The 20,275-nt window shown below is 37.2% G+C and overlaps 1 protein-coding gene across 9 annotated transcripts in view; it reads left to right on the top strand.

Moving 5' to 3' along the window:
- Positions 1-20,275, top strand: part of LOC128989846 (uncharacterized) — a 232,733-nt gene that overhangs the window by 141,812 nt on the left and 70,646 nt on the right. For 8 of the 9 annotated variants that reach the window (XM_054411928.1, XM_054411972.1, XM_054411955.1 and 5 more), the window contains exon 5: positions 12,631-12,678. The exons of the other annotated variant lie outside the window; for it this stretch is intronic. In XM_054411928.1, the coding sequence (XP_054267903.1) occupies positions 12,631-12,678 (48 nt within the window). The remainder of the gene's footprint in view (positions 1-12,630; positions 12,679-20,275) is intronic. 9 annotated transcript variants of the gene reach the window in all.

Below are 20,275 nucleotides of genomic sequence, written 5' to 3' on the forward strand. Positions count from 1 at the left end.
TACTTTATTTGTTTTTTATCTATTTCTTGATTCCCAACGGCAAATTGCCAATGTTTTCAAGAAATTACATGAAATAACTTACAAGAAGTAATAATATTTATTAATATTATTATTAAACTTATTTCTACTACATAAGTTTATTATTTACAGGTAAGAGTTGGTGCCAGGAGACAATCTGTTGTCGTAAGTAATGCCGTTAAAAAGGTGTTTATAACATTCTTACAATTACCTTACATAGCTAACAATTTACTTGAATCGTGTTTAATCTCAAAGGAGAATCTCTAATCCTACCTAATCACTCATATTAAGGGACTATGAGTAAACAAGGTTCAAAGCATTGGAAGCGATGTGTCGGAGTATGCAAATATATTCAATTACCAGCACGGCAAGGGTAATTGGCGCGTTATTACGTTTTAATGATGGGAAATTTACGTCTGCCAGGTTGGTAGCGGCGTTATTACAGTAATAGCTCCGTCGTATTAATTATACAATTTGCTCCCGCTTAGGTATTACATGGCAAGTGACATTAGTTTGGCATTAGGTTGGCAGTCTCAGCTGAGCATTAAACAGCTGTTTAGGTTGGTAGTACTGGTTAACAGCTGCGGTAGTTTGTGGAGTAACGTTAACTTTTATGAAGTATGTGTGCATAAAACATCTTAAATTAAATATAACAGTGCAGTAGTATAGTTTTGTTGTAATAATATCACGCTTAGTGTATCCTTTTTGGAGTAGTATGTTGCTAGTTTCTAGCAAAAGTGAAATAATAATAGTGCAAGATACGATACGTTTTTACAGTAGTACTCCATAACACTAACGTCACGGTCTTTAAACAATTTAGTTTTTATAGCAGAATAATCTTGAGTGGAATGAGTTATTGGTTGATATGTGTAGTGTGATGAATTGATCTGGCAACACTAGTTTCTTTCGTAAAATACCGAATAGTATACGTTCTGTTTGTATTTAAGTTTGCATTACCAAGCTTGTGCAGCCTGAGTAATTAATTCACCGAACGGCATTTATTTTTGTTATTGAAAGCATCTTCGTGAAGTTAACAATGTAAGCTATACAAATAAACATCTGTTTTTCAATTAGACAAACTAGTAAAACCAAATATTAATCAACAGTAGCCTAATATTTTGTCAAAATAAACACATTTGTTTTAACACAACAGTTTTTGTATTGTCAAAGCAACTTTTTTCTATTAATAAAACAATTACACGAAGACAATTAATTTTATTCCTATGGTAAATTAAATACAATGAAAGGAAACATCATGATGTATTCTTGGGCATTATTGACTGGATGATGTGTACCAATCATCGTTTACCACGTGGACATCAGGACAAGATACATGCGTCACAATTGGCGGGAGTTACAGAGCGCCAACATGACAAATATGCCGAGGACGGGGACAGGGACAATGTTTGTTTTGCTGGATATAAGGTTTATTTCATTTACAACTAATGTAACAATATTGCATTAAAGTCACTTACCCACTTATCTATGTATTTAACTATTTGTTTTAACTCGTATTGAAAGATTTTTTTTGAAAGAGTTAAATCGTAAACCTAAACCATGTTGTAAAAACTCTTTTTGTGTGTTGAATAGTTTACAATATAGTGGATGTTTATGGGGATTTTTAAACTATTTATTAATAGGAATACTACACAAAATAAGCTTAGTTTTAGTTTTAAACCATGCAGCAAAAACCCTTTTAGTATTGTAAATAGCTTACAATATAGAGGAAACACAAATAATGGTACGTAAACGTAATACTGGGGACATTGCAGGGAACAAAATGTAACGAGGGAATTCTGTGTTGTCCCTCCCATACCGCTGTTGGCAGCCCTGCAGACACCCGCTTATCCGCTTTTACTCAGTCAGTCTGTGTTTATCCGCCTCCCTGTTCGGATGTATGTCCACAGTCCTACCGTTGACGAGTTGATACGGAGTGATAAGGTGAATTAGGTGCACTTTAAAGCTGTGAGTTGATTTTGAGGTCTTAGAGTGATATTATAACTGTAAAACGATGTTTAAAACAAGCAATATTTCCGTGGCGGCGGGCCTCGATGCGCCTGCTTGGAAAAAAATCAATACTTAAGCTTTTTTGCGGGCTGAGTTAGTACTGTAGATCCTCCGGCCTTGTAGCTACCGCCCCGGGGCTTCTTTCTTCATTTTTGTGCCATTTTGAATTATGAGCCGTAGATAAAATATGATTTTTAATTTATTTGTGGTCCAGTTTCATAAATTCCCTAATAGGCCTATTTGGTTTTTGGCTTAATTATTTTTATATTCGGATGTATCTATTTTTTATAGTTCTCATTAAAACACATTTAAAAAAAATTAATATTTTAAAATGACTTTTAACTTTTTCAGTAGCAAATTAAGACCTCAAAACTCATAATGTATCAATAAATCACCTTTACAGTGTGAATTGATTTGTCACGACTTTATCCACGGTAAACAACTTTTGGGAGTGAAGTGAAATGTGGTGTTGGTGAACAACCCGCAAACAGTGGAAACTATTTGTCCCGAGAGCAAAACTAAATCGTCGGCTACGGCAGCGACCGAGGGACCGCCCCCCATCCCACGGGATGTATCCCCTAGGAAGGATGTGGCGAAGAAGAAGAAGAGTGTGAACGGTACGACGGTGGTGGTGACATTGACAACACCTATCTCTACCACTACCATCACCGTTAACAATGTCAACATCAACAACAACAACATCGGGCTCCTGGATAAGCAGGTACTCGTGATGATAAGCGATGAGTGGAGAGTGGAGACAGCTGATGAATGAGGTGTTATCTGGTGATAAGTTAGGCGATGGTAGCGCGTGTCACCACATCATGTGTCGGTGGTGGTCAAAGTCGGAGCTTTGTGCTGAGCATTGTTTAGGCAATAATAATGTTAAGACGTATTGTAATCGCGTAACACCGTCGTGGATGATAGTTTCTTGCAAGATATACAGTTGTCAAATGTTAAGATCTGTATTGTGTTTAGCGAATTTGCCAGCTAAGTACCACATCGTACCAACATATATGTCCGAAAGCACGGTAACTCGAGCAATAATGATCCGATATCGATGAAATTTGGTACAATTGTGTAAATCTACATTCATTCGATTGATTTTGTGACCATAGCAAATATAATCCACAAATTTATAGCGTATAAAACAAATAATGTTGTGTTTTTGTACGGTCATTAGTTGTGGAGGAAATTCAAAAAATAGTAGATTTGAAATACCCATTTTATTCTTATGGAGCGTAAGTAAACTGTTCTAGTTTGCTACTTTGTTGGATATACTGTATTTAAATCTCTTATACTCTTGTTCAACCTCTTGGCAAACTATTTATTACTAAGCTATTACATTTTTACTAAACAACCACACTCTCGCTCTAGCAGCAAATCTAAATAGGCTATTCGTAAAATGTGGAATAGATCTGACATGTTTTAAGGGGATATTTAAGCGAAATCAACCTATCAGGCAAATGGAAATTCGCGTGAATATTTGGTTTGGAGGAATTGCCCAATTTTGTGAGATTGGATAGTTGATGTTAACAAAAATCATTGTATGAGAAAAATTCCGGTTAAATTCAAAATTGGATAACTTTCACACACAACACGATCCGTTCTATAATTATTATCATGTTTAACTCGTAGACCTAAACATTAATTTTGTAGGCATTCACTAAAATTAAATGTCTTATGCTCCTGTTGTGAAGTCTAGGTCTCTAATGAAAATCCCATTAAATTTCCCTCCCCCTTAGCCTAATCTTGAGGATTTTTATTTGGCTAACCTGTCCTTGACAATCGTCACACAATTGCAACCCCCTTGCTCCTGTGTGTACGCTGTCATTGTTTGTTCAGGTTTCCATATGACCCTAACCTAACCACTCCAGACCGGTTCACCCTATATACCTTTGTGTTTTGTCCATTCCTTTCACATGTTAATCTGGAGTGTGTAAACACAATGTCTGATAGCACATCGTATGGGCGGCATTTTATAATACTTGTCGTTTATCGGATAACTGACTCAACAAATACGACGATATAAATTAGAATTTCGCTCTTTTATCTTACCAGTATCGCTGCAATATAAAATTAAATTTCAGTAGGAAAATCCCTTTGCTTTTGATATTGGATTGGTGATACAGTATATGTCAGCAAACACAATCGTGCAAGATAACAAATCGTACAAGTCGTGTCTTTTATCACACTTATCTTGCAATTATATTGCAAAATCTGTGTCCAAGTCGATTGCAATAGTGATTGATTTGCGCTTCCCGATTGTAACGGAGGCCAACATATGATTTGCGGTCACAATCACAACCCCGTTTGCGGTTATATTTTGTTCTCTCAGTATTTAGTTATATGAACTCTGTTTTGACATAGTCTAAATTACGTTTGGTGCATAAGCAGGGCGATTGATTTCGCTTGAGTGTTTTAGTTGTTTGATAAACAATCGTGATTAATTTGATTTATGCATACTTGACCTAATCTAAATGAATGTATGTGCATATTATTTGTTACTTATAACGCGTTTGGGATAAAATATACTTGAAGCTTCATTGTCGAATTTGCGATTATTGACAAAGTTTCTTATAGTTATCGTTAAGACGAGTTTCAATCGTAAGAACAGCCTATTCTACCGTTGACAAACATTACTCTTGTTATTATAATTTGCCATCACACACTTGTGTTTGGTATTGTGGTTTTATTTTACAATTTAAAACGAACAATTTGTTCAAACTTATTTACAACGTGTCGCTTTTGTTTGGAGAGTTGTATGTTTCAAAGTGTATATTCTTCCCTGTCGTGCGTATGAATCGCAAACGACGACTTGTATACAATCCGTCACAACCGTGGAGACAACGCAACAAGTAGTCCCCTGTGTGAACAGATGCGGCAGCGCAAGATGGTCACTCCCTCTACTGATGATTTATTCACAAACCGCCTCTGTCCCCTAATAACAGAACAAAATCATCATCAATTTAACGTCTTGTCCTATTTACATGTCGGAATTGCGATGGATAGTGGATTAGCGGTGTGGCGATTACAGCTCGGCTCTGATCGTGTTAAATGAGAAGATTAGGTGAAGATTGAACTACCGGTACCACATGTACTACGATACCTCTTTGAACAGTTTCATAAGTAGACCTTTTTTAATGTAAATAAGTCGTTCGACAAAGAAACCTTAGTGCATTTTTATGGATATAGGCTACTGCCAGCACCAAATAGCACATTCGTTTGTTTCCATTACGCCTCCACTTGTCTAATTGACGTTAAATTTTCCATGATGAAGTACTTAAGTAACAACGCGGAAGATTTACTAAAACTGACAAATCAACTTTCCCTGCGTAAAAAAATTATTTAGAACTAGCTGTACCCGTGGGCTTTGCCCCGCTTAACTTCATAAGTATTCGCATGGCTCAATCACGTCCTGGTTGAAGTTCGTTCGCTACGCTCACTCACCTTCAGGTTGGAAGTCGTTCGCTGCGCTAACTTGTTTTCAGGTTAGCTCGTTCGCTCGTTAACTCGAACCATCCTTGAAAGATGCTAAATAATGCCTCAAAGTTTCATTGCAATCTGGCAACCGGTTTCGGAGTCCATATACATACATACATAGTTCCTCTTTTATAGATTAAATACATTTATAGTGCAAATGTTAACTAGTATACTGTATGAATAGTCAACTGGTCCCAGATTATTGTTTATAATTCTACATAGTGTTTAAGGATAATATACATATTCTTCTGTACAACTCTCATCTTGGTTTACTAACTATCTAATCAAGTAATTGTTTACCTACGCACAATGTTGAAGTGTAACAACACTATTCACGTAAAAAGTACAAGCAATATTTCAATTACATAGCATAAGTAAGGTTAACGTAATACTTTATAATACGTAATATATAATAATTTATAATTATATATTAATACTAAATGATTGCTAATAGCAATGCCAATGTATGAAATTATATTTTTCTCGCTCATATTATTATTTTAACGTATCCAAATACCCAGCAACTTAAATAGCTTACAGTAAACTTGACATGCATACAGTATAAACCCAAACTCGCCATTTACTGTTCAGCTTGTTGGCTATAACAACTACTGTAAAGCGTGTAATGGCCCTGTGTAAGCACTGACGTGTGCTATTTACAACTTCCAATCAAATGTAAAATAGTAATAAACAGCAGAATTGCAGATATTGCTCTGTTTTGCCATTGCACTATTTATACACCTCCAGGGCGGGGCCACTGCATTATTGAGATGAGCGCACGAAACCATTCAAGTTGTTAATCTAAAAATAAAACTCTCTGTTTTCTTAGTTATGAATTCACAATTCAGAGTATACATATTTAATTGCTTCGGTTGCACAACTTCAAAATTGCATAAATTTAGTCCCTATAAAACTTATTCTTTTCCATACACGTACATTAAGTCTTTCGAATGCCTATTCTATATGGAGGACCATGCCTTGCGTTATTTAAAACCCACTCAAATAAGGAATATTCGAGGCTTTCTCTTCAAAGGAACAGAACTTGTTCTTGTTTACAAAACTAACTGTGGCCAGTCTTAATAAATGTATTCGGTATACAATAATTAGCAATATAGAAAACAGTTTAAAACCGAGTAATGTTATACATGGAATTTGACACACCACGCGCGTAACATAACTAATTAAGTATAACAAATTTACATTAATCGATTTCAAAACCAACAGTTGTTTTTTACATATGATATTAGTCTATTACATATTATGTACGTAATAAGACCATCTGATGTTGTTTGGCAGACATAATTACGAATCTTTGAATACAGTTACATAACCGTTATTTTTGTAATATTTAAACTTGTACGTTTCCTTAATTAGATTACTGTATATGTTCAGTTTGTAGTCTTTGTTAAGACAATAATTATGATTTTCTAGTTAGCGCTAAATGTACTACCTATCTGAATCTGATGCAGTGAAGGTAACAATTATTTCAAAATAGCAGGTTTTGTATTTATCGTTTTGGTGTTTGTAAATAATATGAGTGAAATAAACGTTATTTAAGGGTATAAACAAGTAGGCCTACTGACAATCAAAATATTAAAACGCCACTTTCCTAAAAAATGTGTGATAGAAAATACGGTTGCTGTGCGTGTTTGCAACACTGTAGATGTTAAGGTGGCACATCCGTATCCGGTGGTATGGGGAACCGGAGGTGTTAACTATCGCATCACGTGATCTGTGGATTGCGCCGTGTTACCGGAAATGCTCGTTTTCGCCTGTAACGTCAAAATGAGCAGTGAGTAGAGTCTGCCGTAAAGGCCAGGCTAATGGCGATAATTAGTAATAACTAAATGTCGGTTGTCTGAGATGATTGTAGGTTGAGGAGTATTACAGGTTGAAGTGCAATAACGTTGTGTTTTGAATTCTCACAGCTCTAAATATGTCAATAATTAAGTCAGTGTTCAGTAAATTGTTCCTTGTAGTTCGAGTAAATTAAAATTCTTTGTTGAATGTTGCTTATAATTGCATTCCAGTGATAATTTTGTTAACTAAATATCTGTCATTACGAAGCGCCATTTTTCTGATTATATACTTGTTGACAACGCGCTATTTAAGCACATTGACATTGTCCACCAGTGATTCTCATCGTAGGGTTTGTTATTACAAATTCAGTTTTCGTAAGGTTGACGTGAATACGATTTCAATTGTTGGGGTTTGATCGTTAATTTCAATTTTAAACCCTATGAAGGAGTCTAGTACAGCATAAAAAGTCTTAACCTCGCCTTTCCTTTTTCCTTTTTTACTTTTCGCTCTAAATCTATATTTATTCGTATTATCTTGATTTCATATTCCTCTCCCTCTTTTATACATTTTCTTCTATTGTCCCTCCATTCTGGTCATTAGTGTGTTTAGTTGAGCCTGAGCTGGGCGGACAATCCGTCAGTCCTGATACTAATGCTATTCATGCTATTCATGCGCAAAGAGCACTAATCTATATTAACTGTACATTTGCTGAGTAAGCACCAAGCACGAGTCTTGAGTCATTCAGGTATGTTGATTGTCTTTCATCAGTCTGTGTATACAGTATCTAGTGAGTCGACCATTGTGAACGGGTTTATCGCTCTGCGGTGAGCTCTTTACAGTTTTTTCATGCCTCATTTTTGAACATTCTCCATCTAATTATGTTTGCTTATGATTTATGGATATTAGCACCACTTCCGTTGCACGTAAACAATCTTTCAAAATAGTGTTGTAGTGTTGGTAAGTTTTGATAACTCCTCGTGGTCGTTTTAAACGGGCTAACAAAGGTTACATCGTGGAAACCGTTCGAAAATAATATATAATATAAGGTTAATACTTTTTTAAATACTTTTTCAATGAAATGACGATCATACAAAGTAGGTATTTTAAGCCAAGTATGAATGGAGATGAGTGAAAGATGAGTGGCGCGATCTTGTAGCCTTGTTAGTGACTAAGGTCGACCTATTCCTTAAGGCCTGGTTCCACAGGATGCGGAATCTCCGCCGTGCGGTGCGATTTTTTCCGCTGCGGAATTAAAACGACACTGGTTTAATGGAGTTCCCATGTATGCGGTTCCACTGACTTGCGATTCCGCATCCCGAAATTTCCGTTCCGCATGGCGGAGAAATCATACTGGTCTGAGAGCAGTAGCAGTGCGGATTCCGCCAGCGGAGAAGAGCCATCAAATATTGTGACCGTGCAGTTTCATTATGTCTTGTGCTGTAAAAATAGTTATAGATGAACGATTATAAAGTAACACCTATAATCGCAACACCGATTTTCAACAAACTTACTTTTAAATTAATTATTATAATACATACATTTAACATAAACTGTCGAAAATGGTAGACCTGACGAACAATTATCCTGAGATGTTTGGGTATCAAGTGTTAAACGGGATCTCGTGATTGAAACCCCTTAAGTTTTGTTAAATAAATAGGAAAAATAGTCTCCTTCACTGTCTCGATTCTTAAATATGTCACTTCGATTACTGTGACTTGACGCTAACAAAGATAAAAGATCGACAACATCATCATCAATGGCATCATATAGCATCAAAGCCAAAAGGGCTTTCCTCTTTGTATCCATACTCGTCGCTAGTTTGGACAGAACTGAATCTCCGCAACGTTATTTTCGCAGTCTGTAGAACCACCCCTCTAGATTTTTCGCTGCGTAATTTTTCGCTGCGAAAAATTACGCACCGCATGGCGGAGATTCCGCATCCTGTGGAACCATAGCTTTAGACTCAGCTGTTAATTAATAGCACATACAGCTATTGGCAACTAGAGACCCACAGTTTATAGTGGAATCCGAACCACAATTTTGCCTTTATACGATTTGGCCTAATTTTCAGGATAGTACTGCGGATAGTCGTAGTACTCACTCGTGCGGACGTTAATCCACACCAGGGAGTATCGCATCCACAGTGCATGCCTATAAATATCCCAAATTCGTATTCTCCTAGTAGCTGGATCCCACCCGTCCCAGTTTTTAAAAAGTTGTTCAATGAACCAGTAGTTAATATTAACTACTGGTTCATTGATCAACTTTTTAACACTTTTTCAACTACATTTTTTAACAACTTTTTTTATTACTACTGTAACCGTTCATAGACCAAGGAATACTAAGGTAAATGTGTTTTGAAGTATTTTTAAAGTGATGATATGCATTTCCTTTGAGTTACCGTAACGTTTTGTCGTAAAACACTGCTACCGGCTAAATTCATTTTCGCTAGCTATTTAAAACAAGTAACTTCTTGCAAGAAGTGTGTGGTAGATTTAATTTCATATCGACGTTTTAGGAACTCATTATGTTTGTGTATTTGTTAATAGAGAATGTTACATTTTGATAGATCGTTGTTAAAAAGTTTCCAAAATTACTCGCAAATGGACTTTTAATCACACTTTGTGACCGGGAAGAAAGCAAAGTTGGATACCAAACTGTACCTATATTTTAATCCGCTACCATTCACCCCCTCCCTGTCCAAGTGATATCTCTCACGCACAGTAATCGCCCCGTTTAGTTGGCACAGTCACGCACGGTCGCGGTCTCCGGTCTTGCGGGATTTAAATAGTTAATCACACAGACACGCCTCGCTGGTCGATAAAAATAGACCACGTTGGCTCTTTAATAATGAACGTAGTGCTGATTGGACGGCGTGTTCTTCATCATTGGACCGCGAGTTTGTTTTATATTATTGAGCTGACCTCATGAATGGTGTAACAGTCCGGGGGTAAAATTCCGGCTTGTACACTCTAGGTTTTTATAATTTGATGTGTTCTGATTAAATTCACAACCGTGAAAATTGTACTGTCAATTCCTCCATCGAACTGATGTTGTGCAACTCAACAGTTCACGGCTGGAGTTTTTCCCCCTGGTTTGTGACGCCAGTTTTGCCCAGGGGGTAAATTTCCAGTGGGATAAAAATTCGCTACCCCAGCTGGAATATTTAAAACAGCTTATTAAAACACTGCAGCAGTACTTCCATTAGAAAATGACTGGATCTTTGACGGCCTGTGGGGCAGAGCAGGTGTAATTTTTGACACGTCTGAAATTTTTCCGACCGTCCTTGATAATCTTTAAAATGAGTCCTCAACAGCCATGCTACCTTTTTCCTAGCTCAAGATACTTCGTGGGGACCGATTCGCTTACTGAACTAAATGTATAGATATGACTCGACCTATGTTAACGAACTTCTGTTAACGAACTGCATGATCTACAATATTCTGAGACCAGCCTATGAGCTACTGCTGTTCTTTTTCGACTTGTGTCGTATTGTTGTCACCACTACTCGCTAAATTTTGCATTATACAGACACCAGCCTATCCTGCATACAGAAGTCAAGTACTGTAGCTGTTGTTCGTTCTTTCCTCTCGTCTATAGTTCCTCATGTCATGTTACCCCTGTGTCTGTATCAGCCCGTGTAAGCCACGGCCGACCTTCTACCCCACTACCCTAGGGACACACGCCACTCACCCTCTATGATTCTAATTGATTTACTGACGACCAAATCCTATCCACCCCACGGCTAATGCCTCATTATACCAGCTGCCTCGGGGGGCGATGACAAATCATGCCGGGGTTTTAACGGATAAGATGATTAAAGTGCAATTTGTGGGCTTAGCCGCCGCCCGTGCCCTCTGGACTTATATCAGCCGGCTGTTGATTCTGATTAGGCTTTATATTTGGACATTTGGGTTTCGATTCAATGTTTGCATCTACAAGGGTCTATAACTTTGAATTCCCTATTATTTTAGAACAAAAATTAAGTTGTAACTTATATATACAGTATTTAGAGGAAAACTCTGTGGATTGTTGTTTGTAAGTACCTTCTTTGGTTAATGAGCTAGGATATTCGAATTTTCATGATAACTTGCATATTATTCTATATCAAGTCATGTTAGCCTTTGCTTGTCTGTTGTGGCAGTTTGGTCTACCAGCTCATAACTAATAACCTACTATTACTACTACTGTATGTTATGATTTAAATGTTTACTATACTTTTTTAACTAGATATTTTACTAAGTTAATACTAAGTTACAACTCCAAAACTTAACACCTCCTAAGTAGCCCAAACACACAACTGATGTTCAACATTTTCAAATCGAACTGAAAGCAAGAATGTACTATATGATAATAAAAAATCCTTTTTATTTACCGCTGTTTTTAATTATATAAGCTATTCCAATAAATCATACTTCTTTGTTGTTCGACAAATCTTAACAAATATTTAATAAAAAACACAAATAAAAACGTTGAAGTGAAAATAATTAAAAAAATAATAAAGGGACTTTCCCGGTTTTGTTTTCAAACGAAATAAAATGAAATGTCAACCCATAGACGTTGAAAGTCGAGTCAAAGGCTCACAAAGCTACACGGCCATTAACTCTGAATATCTGGATATCGTGAATATCTCAACGCGGGCAAACCGCCAGACGTACGCCTTTGGACCGCGTTCCTCCCCCCCCCTCCACCCGCATCTCTCAGTGATGTCTTTTCATCTGAAACGCCGCGTTTGTTTTGCCGGTAAAACAAGCTCGCTACTTTCAATACGCAATGTTTGTGTTACTTTGTTTGTCCTACCATTCCCCAGCCTTTGACACCCTTGCAAATATTATAACTCTCTGTTACAATATATCGGAAAATTCCAAGTGTAAACCTACAAAGGGTTGCCTCGTGTATTGGAAACATGTTTTAGTATAGATATTTTACTTTGTGTTAAAGCTATGTATTGGATATTTTCGAGAATTCGTGTAATTATAAATTTTATTTTGTTATTTCGACATTTAGACGGATTTTTTCATTCTATCCCTTTGTATGAATGTCTCTTTAAACTTAGGATTGCCTTTGGAGTTCAAAGGATCCAACTTTAACCTTAATAATATTTAAAGGATTGTTTGACTAATTATATACTGAACATCAAAACAATGGGAAATTAGTTGGTTTTCAAATTAATTCGCGATAGTTGTACCTGCCGATGATACTCAACACTTTTATTCTGTTACAGCGCATGTGCTGGTACACCATTTTGCTTACTATTCCAGCGAGCTGAAAATCACAATTTAGTTTTTAAATTTACAAGTTGTTCTCACAGTGTTCTGATTTCAGGATAACCAAAAGGGCCTCGACCGACCCTTGTTCTTTCCAAATCACGCGGTAAGGGTTTTGATTTACTGTATCTATATATGTTGTGTCTTTCCCTTGTATTTTTCACTAGATGATAAGTTATGTATATGTGCAAACACATAGATTTCATTTAGAAGTGCGTCCTCCTAGATTAGAATTAAAATAATATATCGATTATACAAAACTTTGAGTTGTACAGTGTAGGCCTACTACAAATTTAAATTCCAGTTGAATTGTGGTTGTGGTGCAATGTTACATTATTATTTTTATAAACTTGACGAACAACAGTAAGAAGACCAATAATTTTGTATAAATTACTGGTATAAAAACTGATCTTTTGGGAGAAACTGCATTGTTTATCAGACAGTGAAATATCTTGTGTAGTCAGGTGATGTGTGGTGAACAGCACACACACACAAGAGCCAGACTATTGACCGTGAATATCATACTGTACAATGCTGCATTTGCTAAACTGTAGAGGGAAGGAAAAGTAGTTGATACACAGTTGTAGAAATCAGTTGCAAAAATAAGTTGTAAATATATAATCTGTTTCAAACTTGGTTCTAGTTCATACACAACTCTGTTTATTCATATTTGCACTGAATATACTTCTTGAAATACAATATCTCAGCTCTTATTCTCACGAGCCTGTCTTCTATGGCGAGACTATTGTCTAATAAAACCAGCGATTCCGCAGAAGTTAATGCCTTCAAGATTCTGTTACCTGCAGTTAAAGGATTATGTCCCAATATAAAAATCGTTAACCCACTTATCCAATGGTTTGAGCTGTAGACTGCAGACCATGAAACAGTTTGGGCTCTAGGCAAAGTACGTACTTATTCGCGTCTCAAAGGAAGTACCCTGAGTTAAGTGGATATAAAGGGGTGAAATAAACACCCTTGTACCTTGGAGATACGACTAGCCATCCAATTGTAATATACTATCCTGTGCATGTTTACCGCAATTTTATTCTGCTCTGCCCCATTTTGGTTTTGTGTAACAATACAAATTTCAGTAGCTGAATCGTTTAAGTGCAGAGTTTGAAGCACTTTTTCCATGTAGAAAATTCATGTAGGACTCAGCTATCGAATTCGGTGTTATAATACCTTTTTGGGTGGTAAATAACCGTCCAATTGTAACCATGATACAGTTATCATCCGACACCCAGCTTCGCTTTCTGGAATTTATTCAAAGTGAATGCGATATTTAAATTCTAATCTACGGCTGAAAGTCGGTTTGCCCGCGCTCGTCCTGCGAGGTGTGGATGTTTGCGTCTAGGTTCCGTGTCTAACCAAAGAAAATAGAACCAACGTAATACCGTCTACATTGTTTCAATCTAGTTTTCTTATCACTTGTGACAAAAAGTCCAAATCTAAAATATAATTTATTCATTAATAACCTGTTCGATTTGAAACTTTCGTTAGGTCATTGCAAAGATTTGTCAGAGGGTACGTACGCTGTCCATCCGCTACAACTATTCTTATTACACAGAATGTCGCTGAACGTAACTGACGTGATCAGAGGTCGTTGAGGCACTTAGATCAAGGGTGTAATCCTTGCCAATCTGGTGGATGGTGGTTTAATGACCGTCCTTAAACCACTACGGCAATTAATGACCAATAACTGACTCTACCGTTAGACGACTAATGTAACGACTCTACTTACATGTGCAACTGGTTGTTCTCGTAAACCCTTTCTTTCGAGTACATTAATATTTTTGTACAGTATTACTTTCATTAATTACTTGTTTGCATGCATGATATCTTTGCTATTTTACAAACTTGTAGTATATATGTTTTATTTCACTACAGTTAAAGAAGTTTGTTAAAGAGGTTATTCGGCAGCAACACTATTACATTTTATAATCTTATATAAACCACGTACTAATAGGTTTGTATTATTATATTCATATTATACTGTATATGCAATGTAAAGTTCATGTGCAAGAAAACCGAACCAATAACGGAATTTTAAACACAAATTTTAAACGTTGCTGTTATAAAACCTTGCAAGAATCATATAACCACTCGAAACTGTAGGGCTCATAAGATTTGATACGGTCATAACGTATCTGCTACTAACAACCGTTAAAACACAAATCTGTTCAAATCCTAAAAGCTTTAATCCCATTAAATCAAGTTTTTATCTAAAATTGTTGTTATTTGCGAGTCGCTCGTAGTTTTTGATTACGGCCAAGTAACTTTTTCCGCACAGAGTGAAAGAAGCCATTTTACGGTCCAATTAGGTGTTTTTGCCGCCGCTTATAAAAAGACTGTTTATTCGCATTCGACACAATTAACCTTTTGGAACCGGTTCGTACCTGCTAATGATCTGAACCTGGTGAAACCCGCCACAAAAACTGCAACAAGTGACAAGAAACTAATATATCTAATGGGAATATACATCGTGCCTTCATCTGCGAACGTTTAGTTCTTTGAAATGTTTTAAATTATACCGTATCATCTTATAATCATTGTGATTCTGTTTAAACGTTGACGACATACAACTAAGCAATCAAGAGCAATTCTGTGAAACGGATGACAATAAATACAATTTTGTTTCATTCTCTTATTATGAATTAATTTGTCACTAAGCGGGTTTTTATTTTGAAAGAATACAATTAGATTTAGTTCATTCAAACGCGTCTGTAGACATATTGTAAATTATCCAGTATTACCTTATAATCATTGTTGACGTCATAAATTAAGCAATCAGGAGACATTTTGTGGAACGGATGAAAATAAAATGTTGTTTCATTTCTTTACTATGAATTAATTTTTCTCTAAACTGTTTTTATTATGTAGGAATACATAGGTATACATTTTGTTTGTTGAAACAGTGGGAAAATGCTTAAGCCCAAAGGCCGACAAAGTAAGTTCAAAATTAAAATGTACCTTTTTTCTGAAGGTCTTTTTACAGTTCTCGGGCTTAGCGCAGTTGTGGCAGTTCTGTTGTGTTTACGATGTAAAAGTATCGTTATTTATTTAATTATATTGAGATGCCGTTTGTATGCGTGGAGCGACGGCGTGGCGGGCGGCGGCGGTCGGCCGCATGCTTGTATGGGATGTTGCACGTGACAGCGGGTGATTGTGTCCCCGTGCTAGGCCTACGGCCAGACTTGTTATGGGACCGCCGCCGCCGTCACCCGTATGCACCTTTGTATCGCGTTACCTCATTTGGGGGTTAGTGACAGTAATTGATATAGATGAATTGTTATTAGTCCGTGTACGAAACGACTGACTATAAACCAGTAATGACGAAAGAGGTTGCCTTAACCTCATAGTAACAATTGCACTTTTTATATTTTGTGACGTTTATTCCCTATGTATTTTTTTTCAAATAACTTTCCTTTGTTCAATTAGACAGAATAAAAAATCTCTATCATTTTAAATGTAGATGGTGTTGTTGAAAATAATAATGTGTAAGGATTACTGAATTGTTTTTGCTACTTGAAATTTCTAAAAATCGGATAAAAAATATATAAATAAAATGAAAATGAATTTTTTACGTTGTGTGACGTTGTGTTTAATTAGTTGTATATCCGGTTTATGTACATATTTAAGGTACAACTTATTGAGTGTATAATTAATATTTTAGATGCATGTTGTTATCATGGACGTTTTATATACACAAACATCAATACTTCTGCTACGGTAAAATATAAATATATATTTTATATATACTATTATAAAATCTGCGCAATATATATGCCTACAAGACATGTCTATGTAGCCTTCAATTTAATTACACCTAGTATGTCTATGACGGGAGTGTAGCGGGTATAGTCTGATGTCGGTCGCAGGCGCACGTCCTCTATGACCCCGCACTCGCAACTCGCACAGGTCAGGACTCTCACGGCGTTGGAATGGCACATGGCGAACAAACTGTATACGGAGTAGTGTAGTGTCGCCATGAAACCTATGCCTACATACATTCATACTCTATTATAGAGTTTCAATAGTGTATGAAATCTCACTTAACACAATTTGTTTACTTATTTATTTTGCTTGTTGATAAAGATAAACGCCGTATACAATTGTTTAGCGAGAAGACAATCAGTTTAGAGGATATTAAAATGTATTTGCTTGGATTGTACTTGGATTGAAAATTCTCAAATTAATTCCTTGTTATTACCATGTTATTACTCAGTTACATCTTTGACTATCAATACAACAACAGTCAATGGTTACATCAAGTTAATGTCATTAAAATTGGGTTATTTGGTCACATTGAAAATAATTGAGGTCAGTCCGAGTTTATAAGTTTCCAATAAAGAAATAACTTAAGCCTTCGTGAATAATAAGTAGAGAAACAAATAATTGCCATTTAGAAGTTTAAGTAGCAACACGAATTTCAATAAAAAATTTTAATAGTTAGTTTGATTAATTTTTACGGTATAATGTGCTAAAACTCATTGAAACTCATTGGGTAACGCGAAACACATATGACGTGTTAGGAAACGATAAATCTTCCGGGTTTGTGGATAACATTTCCTTTTCACCAAGGTGGGTTGAAAATACCTTTATATTTTAGTACTGTACATATTTACCTTAGCATAAGAGGATTTACTTAGCGTCTACAATGTTAGTAGATTTGCACAGTGGTGACGTCACAGACCAAGGTAAGATAGGAGCAGTTGTGTGTAGAGTGTAGTGTGAGTGGAATACAAACAACGGTAGCGGTTGTATAAACGTGATAACAGACGAGTTAAACAACCGTGTAATCCTCAGATAAGAGACGAGAGAGACACTCACAGACACTCGTACTTATCCACCATCCAGTCCCAAGTCCACCTCAGCTCAACCAGCATTGCTGTGTTCTAGTATAGTGGAATACAAACAACGGTAGCGGTTGTATAAACGAGATAACAGACGAGTTAAACAACCGTGTAATCCTCAGATAAGAGACGAGAGAGACACTCACAGACACTCGTACTTATCCACCATCCAGTCCCAAGTCCACCTCAGCTCAACCAGCATTGCTGTGTTCTAGTATAGTGGAATACAAACAACGGTAGCGGTTGTATAAACGAGATAACAGACGAGTTAAACAACCGTGTAATCCTCAGATAGGAGACTAGAGACACTCACAGACACTCGTACTTATCCACCATCCAGTCCCAAGTCCACCTCAGCTCAACCAGCATTGCTGTGTTCTAGTATAGTGGAATACAAACAACGGTAGCGGTTGTATAAACGAGATAACAGACGAGTTAAACAACCGTGTAATCCTCAGATAGGAGACTAGAGACACTCACAGACACTCGTACTTATCCACCATCCAGTCCCAAGTCCACCTCAGCTCAACCAGCATTGCTGTGTTCTAGTATAGTGGAATACAAACAACGGTAGCGGTTGTATAAACGAGATAACAGACGAGTTAAACAACCGTGTAATCCTCAGATAGGAGACTAGAGACACTCACAGACACTCGTACTTATCCACCATCCAGTCCCAAGTCCACCTCAGCGCAACCAGCATTGCTGTGTTCTGGCAATGTTTAGACAAACCCGAAACGATTGATTGTAATACCATTATATTGTTAATAACATATAACGTAAAGTTAATTTTTACACTTTTTCTTACATTGAAAACTATTCATGGAGTCCCCAATGTTTGTTGTGTGCATTTAGCTAATTTTAGTATAGAATAGCTGGTAAACTAACATTGTTTTGTTACCACGTGATTTCCAACCTTTAACTTTTCCAAGTGTGAACTCTTTAAAGGTTAGATGCTCGTATATGTTAAATAATTTGATAGATTAAATTTCAACTTATTTCTTGTTTTATTGACGTATATAGTTAAGGTGATCGTTCAAATCAGAAACGTTTATGATTTGTCTTAAAGCCAAAGTGGTGTTGCTAACAGTGCATGGGAACAATTTAGAACTAGTAGTGTGTATAAAAATTAATTAATAACTATGTTCGGAATAATCAATTATAAACTCTAAAGCCAGTTATATTTAATAATTTTTCGGCATTGGGTTTACAAATTAACCACTATAAATACTCCTTAGCCCAATTTGATCCAAACGTATGTGGCCTGATACTCGCTACCCTAACTTGAGTCGCAATCACGTTTTTTTTTACGGAGACGCCGTAGAATAAAACGGTGAACAACTCTTGAAACCCGAACCAGCATAAACACAGGTTTCCCCCGTACAAACCTACCGTTTGTTATATAGCACCGAGGATTACCAAAAGATTTTGTACCCCTCTGTATAAATCGATGTATCAAACTCACTCCTGTGGTTGAAGGGGAAGGGTGTTGTTATCACGCAGCCTGCTTTGCGCTTTATTATCTCCCCTCACACTACGTCACGTCACGCGTCACGCTACGTCAACGTCATGTCGCCACGCTAACCAGTTCCGTCAACGTCATGTCGCCACGCTAACCGGTCCCGTCAACGTCATGTCGCCACGCTAACCAGTCCCGTCAACGTCATGTCGCCACGCTAACCGGTCCCGTCAACGTCAAGTGAACAAAACTACACAAGTTTATTGTATGTACATTAGTTTTAGTTTTTGTAACACTTTTGTGGCAGTTACTTTATTCAATGACACTCATACCACGTGATAGTGGTGTATGCGTAGAGCAACATTGCTACCCAAAAGCTACAGGATTGGAAAAATACGCCACTTAGGCCCCTATTACACGAGGTAGCCTGGCGACGTCGCCAGCGACCAAACTGGCTACTCAGCTTGTCATGGGGCATTGATTCTTATGGATGTTTTACACGAGGGTAGCCAGCGACGCAGCCACACTTTGGCGACCGACTGGCCACCGAGCCCCGTCGCCACTGCGGTAGCCACTGGCTACCCATATTGGCGACGCTGCGTTGTAGCATATGGAGCTTATTAAGGCTAGTACTCACTAGGACACCCGGTCGCTTATCAACCGGCGACCTGGTTGACGAGCGACTAAGTTGATGATTGAACGTTTTATTGCTGGGTGGTACACACTAGGATACCTAGCACTTTCAACCAAGCTGGAAATCGATCAAAATTTGGTGGGATAGACAATTTGTTTTGTTCTGGTTCACGCTTAAGCCTATCAAAGTGTGAACCTAAATGACAACACCATGCCCCCGACGAAGAGGAAATAGCTGCCGAAGTTTTGATTATATTTAAAACTTATGAAGTAGAGAAGAAGAAAGAAATTGTTTAGAAGATTTTGGGTTAAAGGGTGGCTTTAACGTAGAAATAGTTACAGCCACAACGGCCCTCCTACGAGCTTTTCGACTTAAAAATCCTCAGGATTTTAAGAACTATTTACATATTTCAGATGACAGTTTCCGTCATACTAAGCAACTAGTGACACCCGTGACACCTCACATAGAAAAAAAAGGACGTCAGATTGAGATTTTAGCATGGTTTTGTTTCGTCAGTTCATTTTTCGTTGTACTGCGCATGCGCTAGCCGTCTTTAGTTGATCAACTTGGTCGCTGAAGCGTACACACTCTAGGTTTTTGAGAAATCTGATTGCCCGGCGATAAAATGGTTGATCGGAAACCCCCAGGTTTTCGATACATGTCCGAAAACCAAAAAGTTGCCTGGCAACCTACAAATCGCCCTCAACCAAATTGACAGACACGTACACACACGGCGATATTTGTGCAATTTGGTCGC

This window comes from Macrosteles quadrilineatus, unplaced genomic scaffold (assembly GCF_028750875.1).
Source record: "Macrosteles quadrilineatus isolate MER2022 unplaced genomic scaffold, UCM_ALF_1.0 Scaffold_1__1_contigs__length_201487025, whole genome shotgun sequence".
Taxonomy (NCBI): domain Eukaryota; kingdom Metazoa; phylum Arthropoda; class Insecta; order Hemiptera; family Cicadellidae; genus Macrosteles; species Macrosteles quadrilineatus.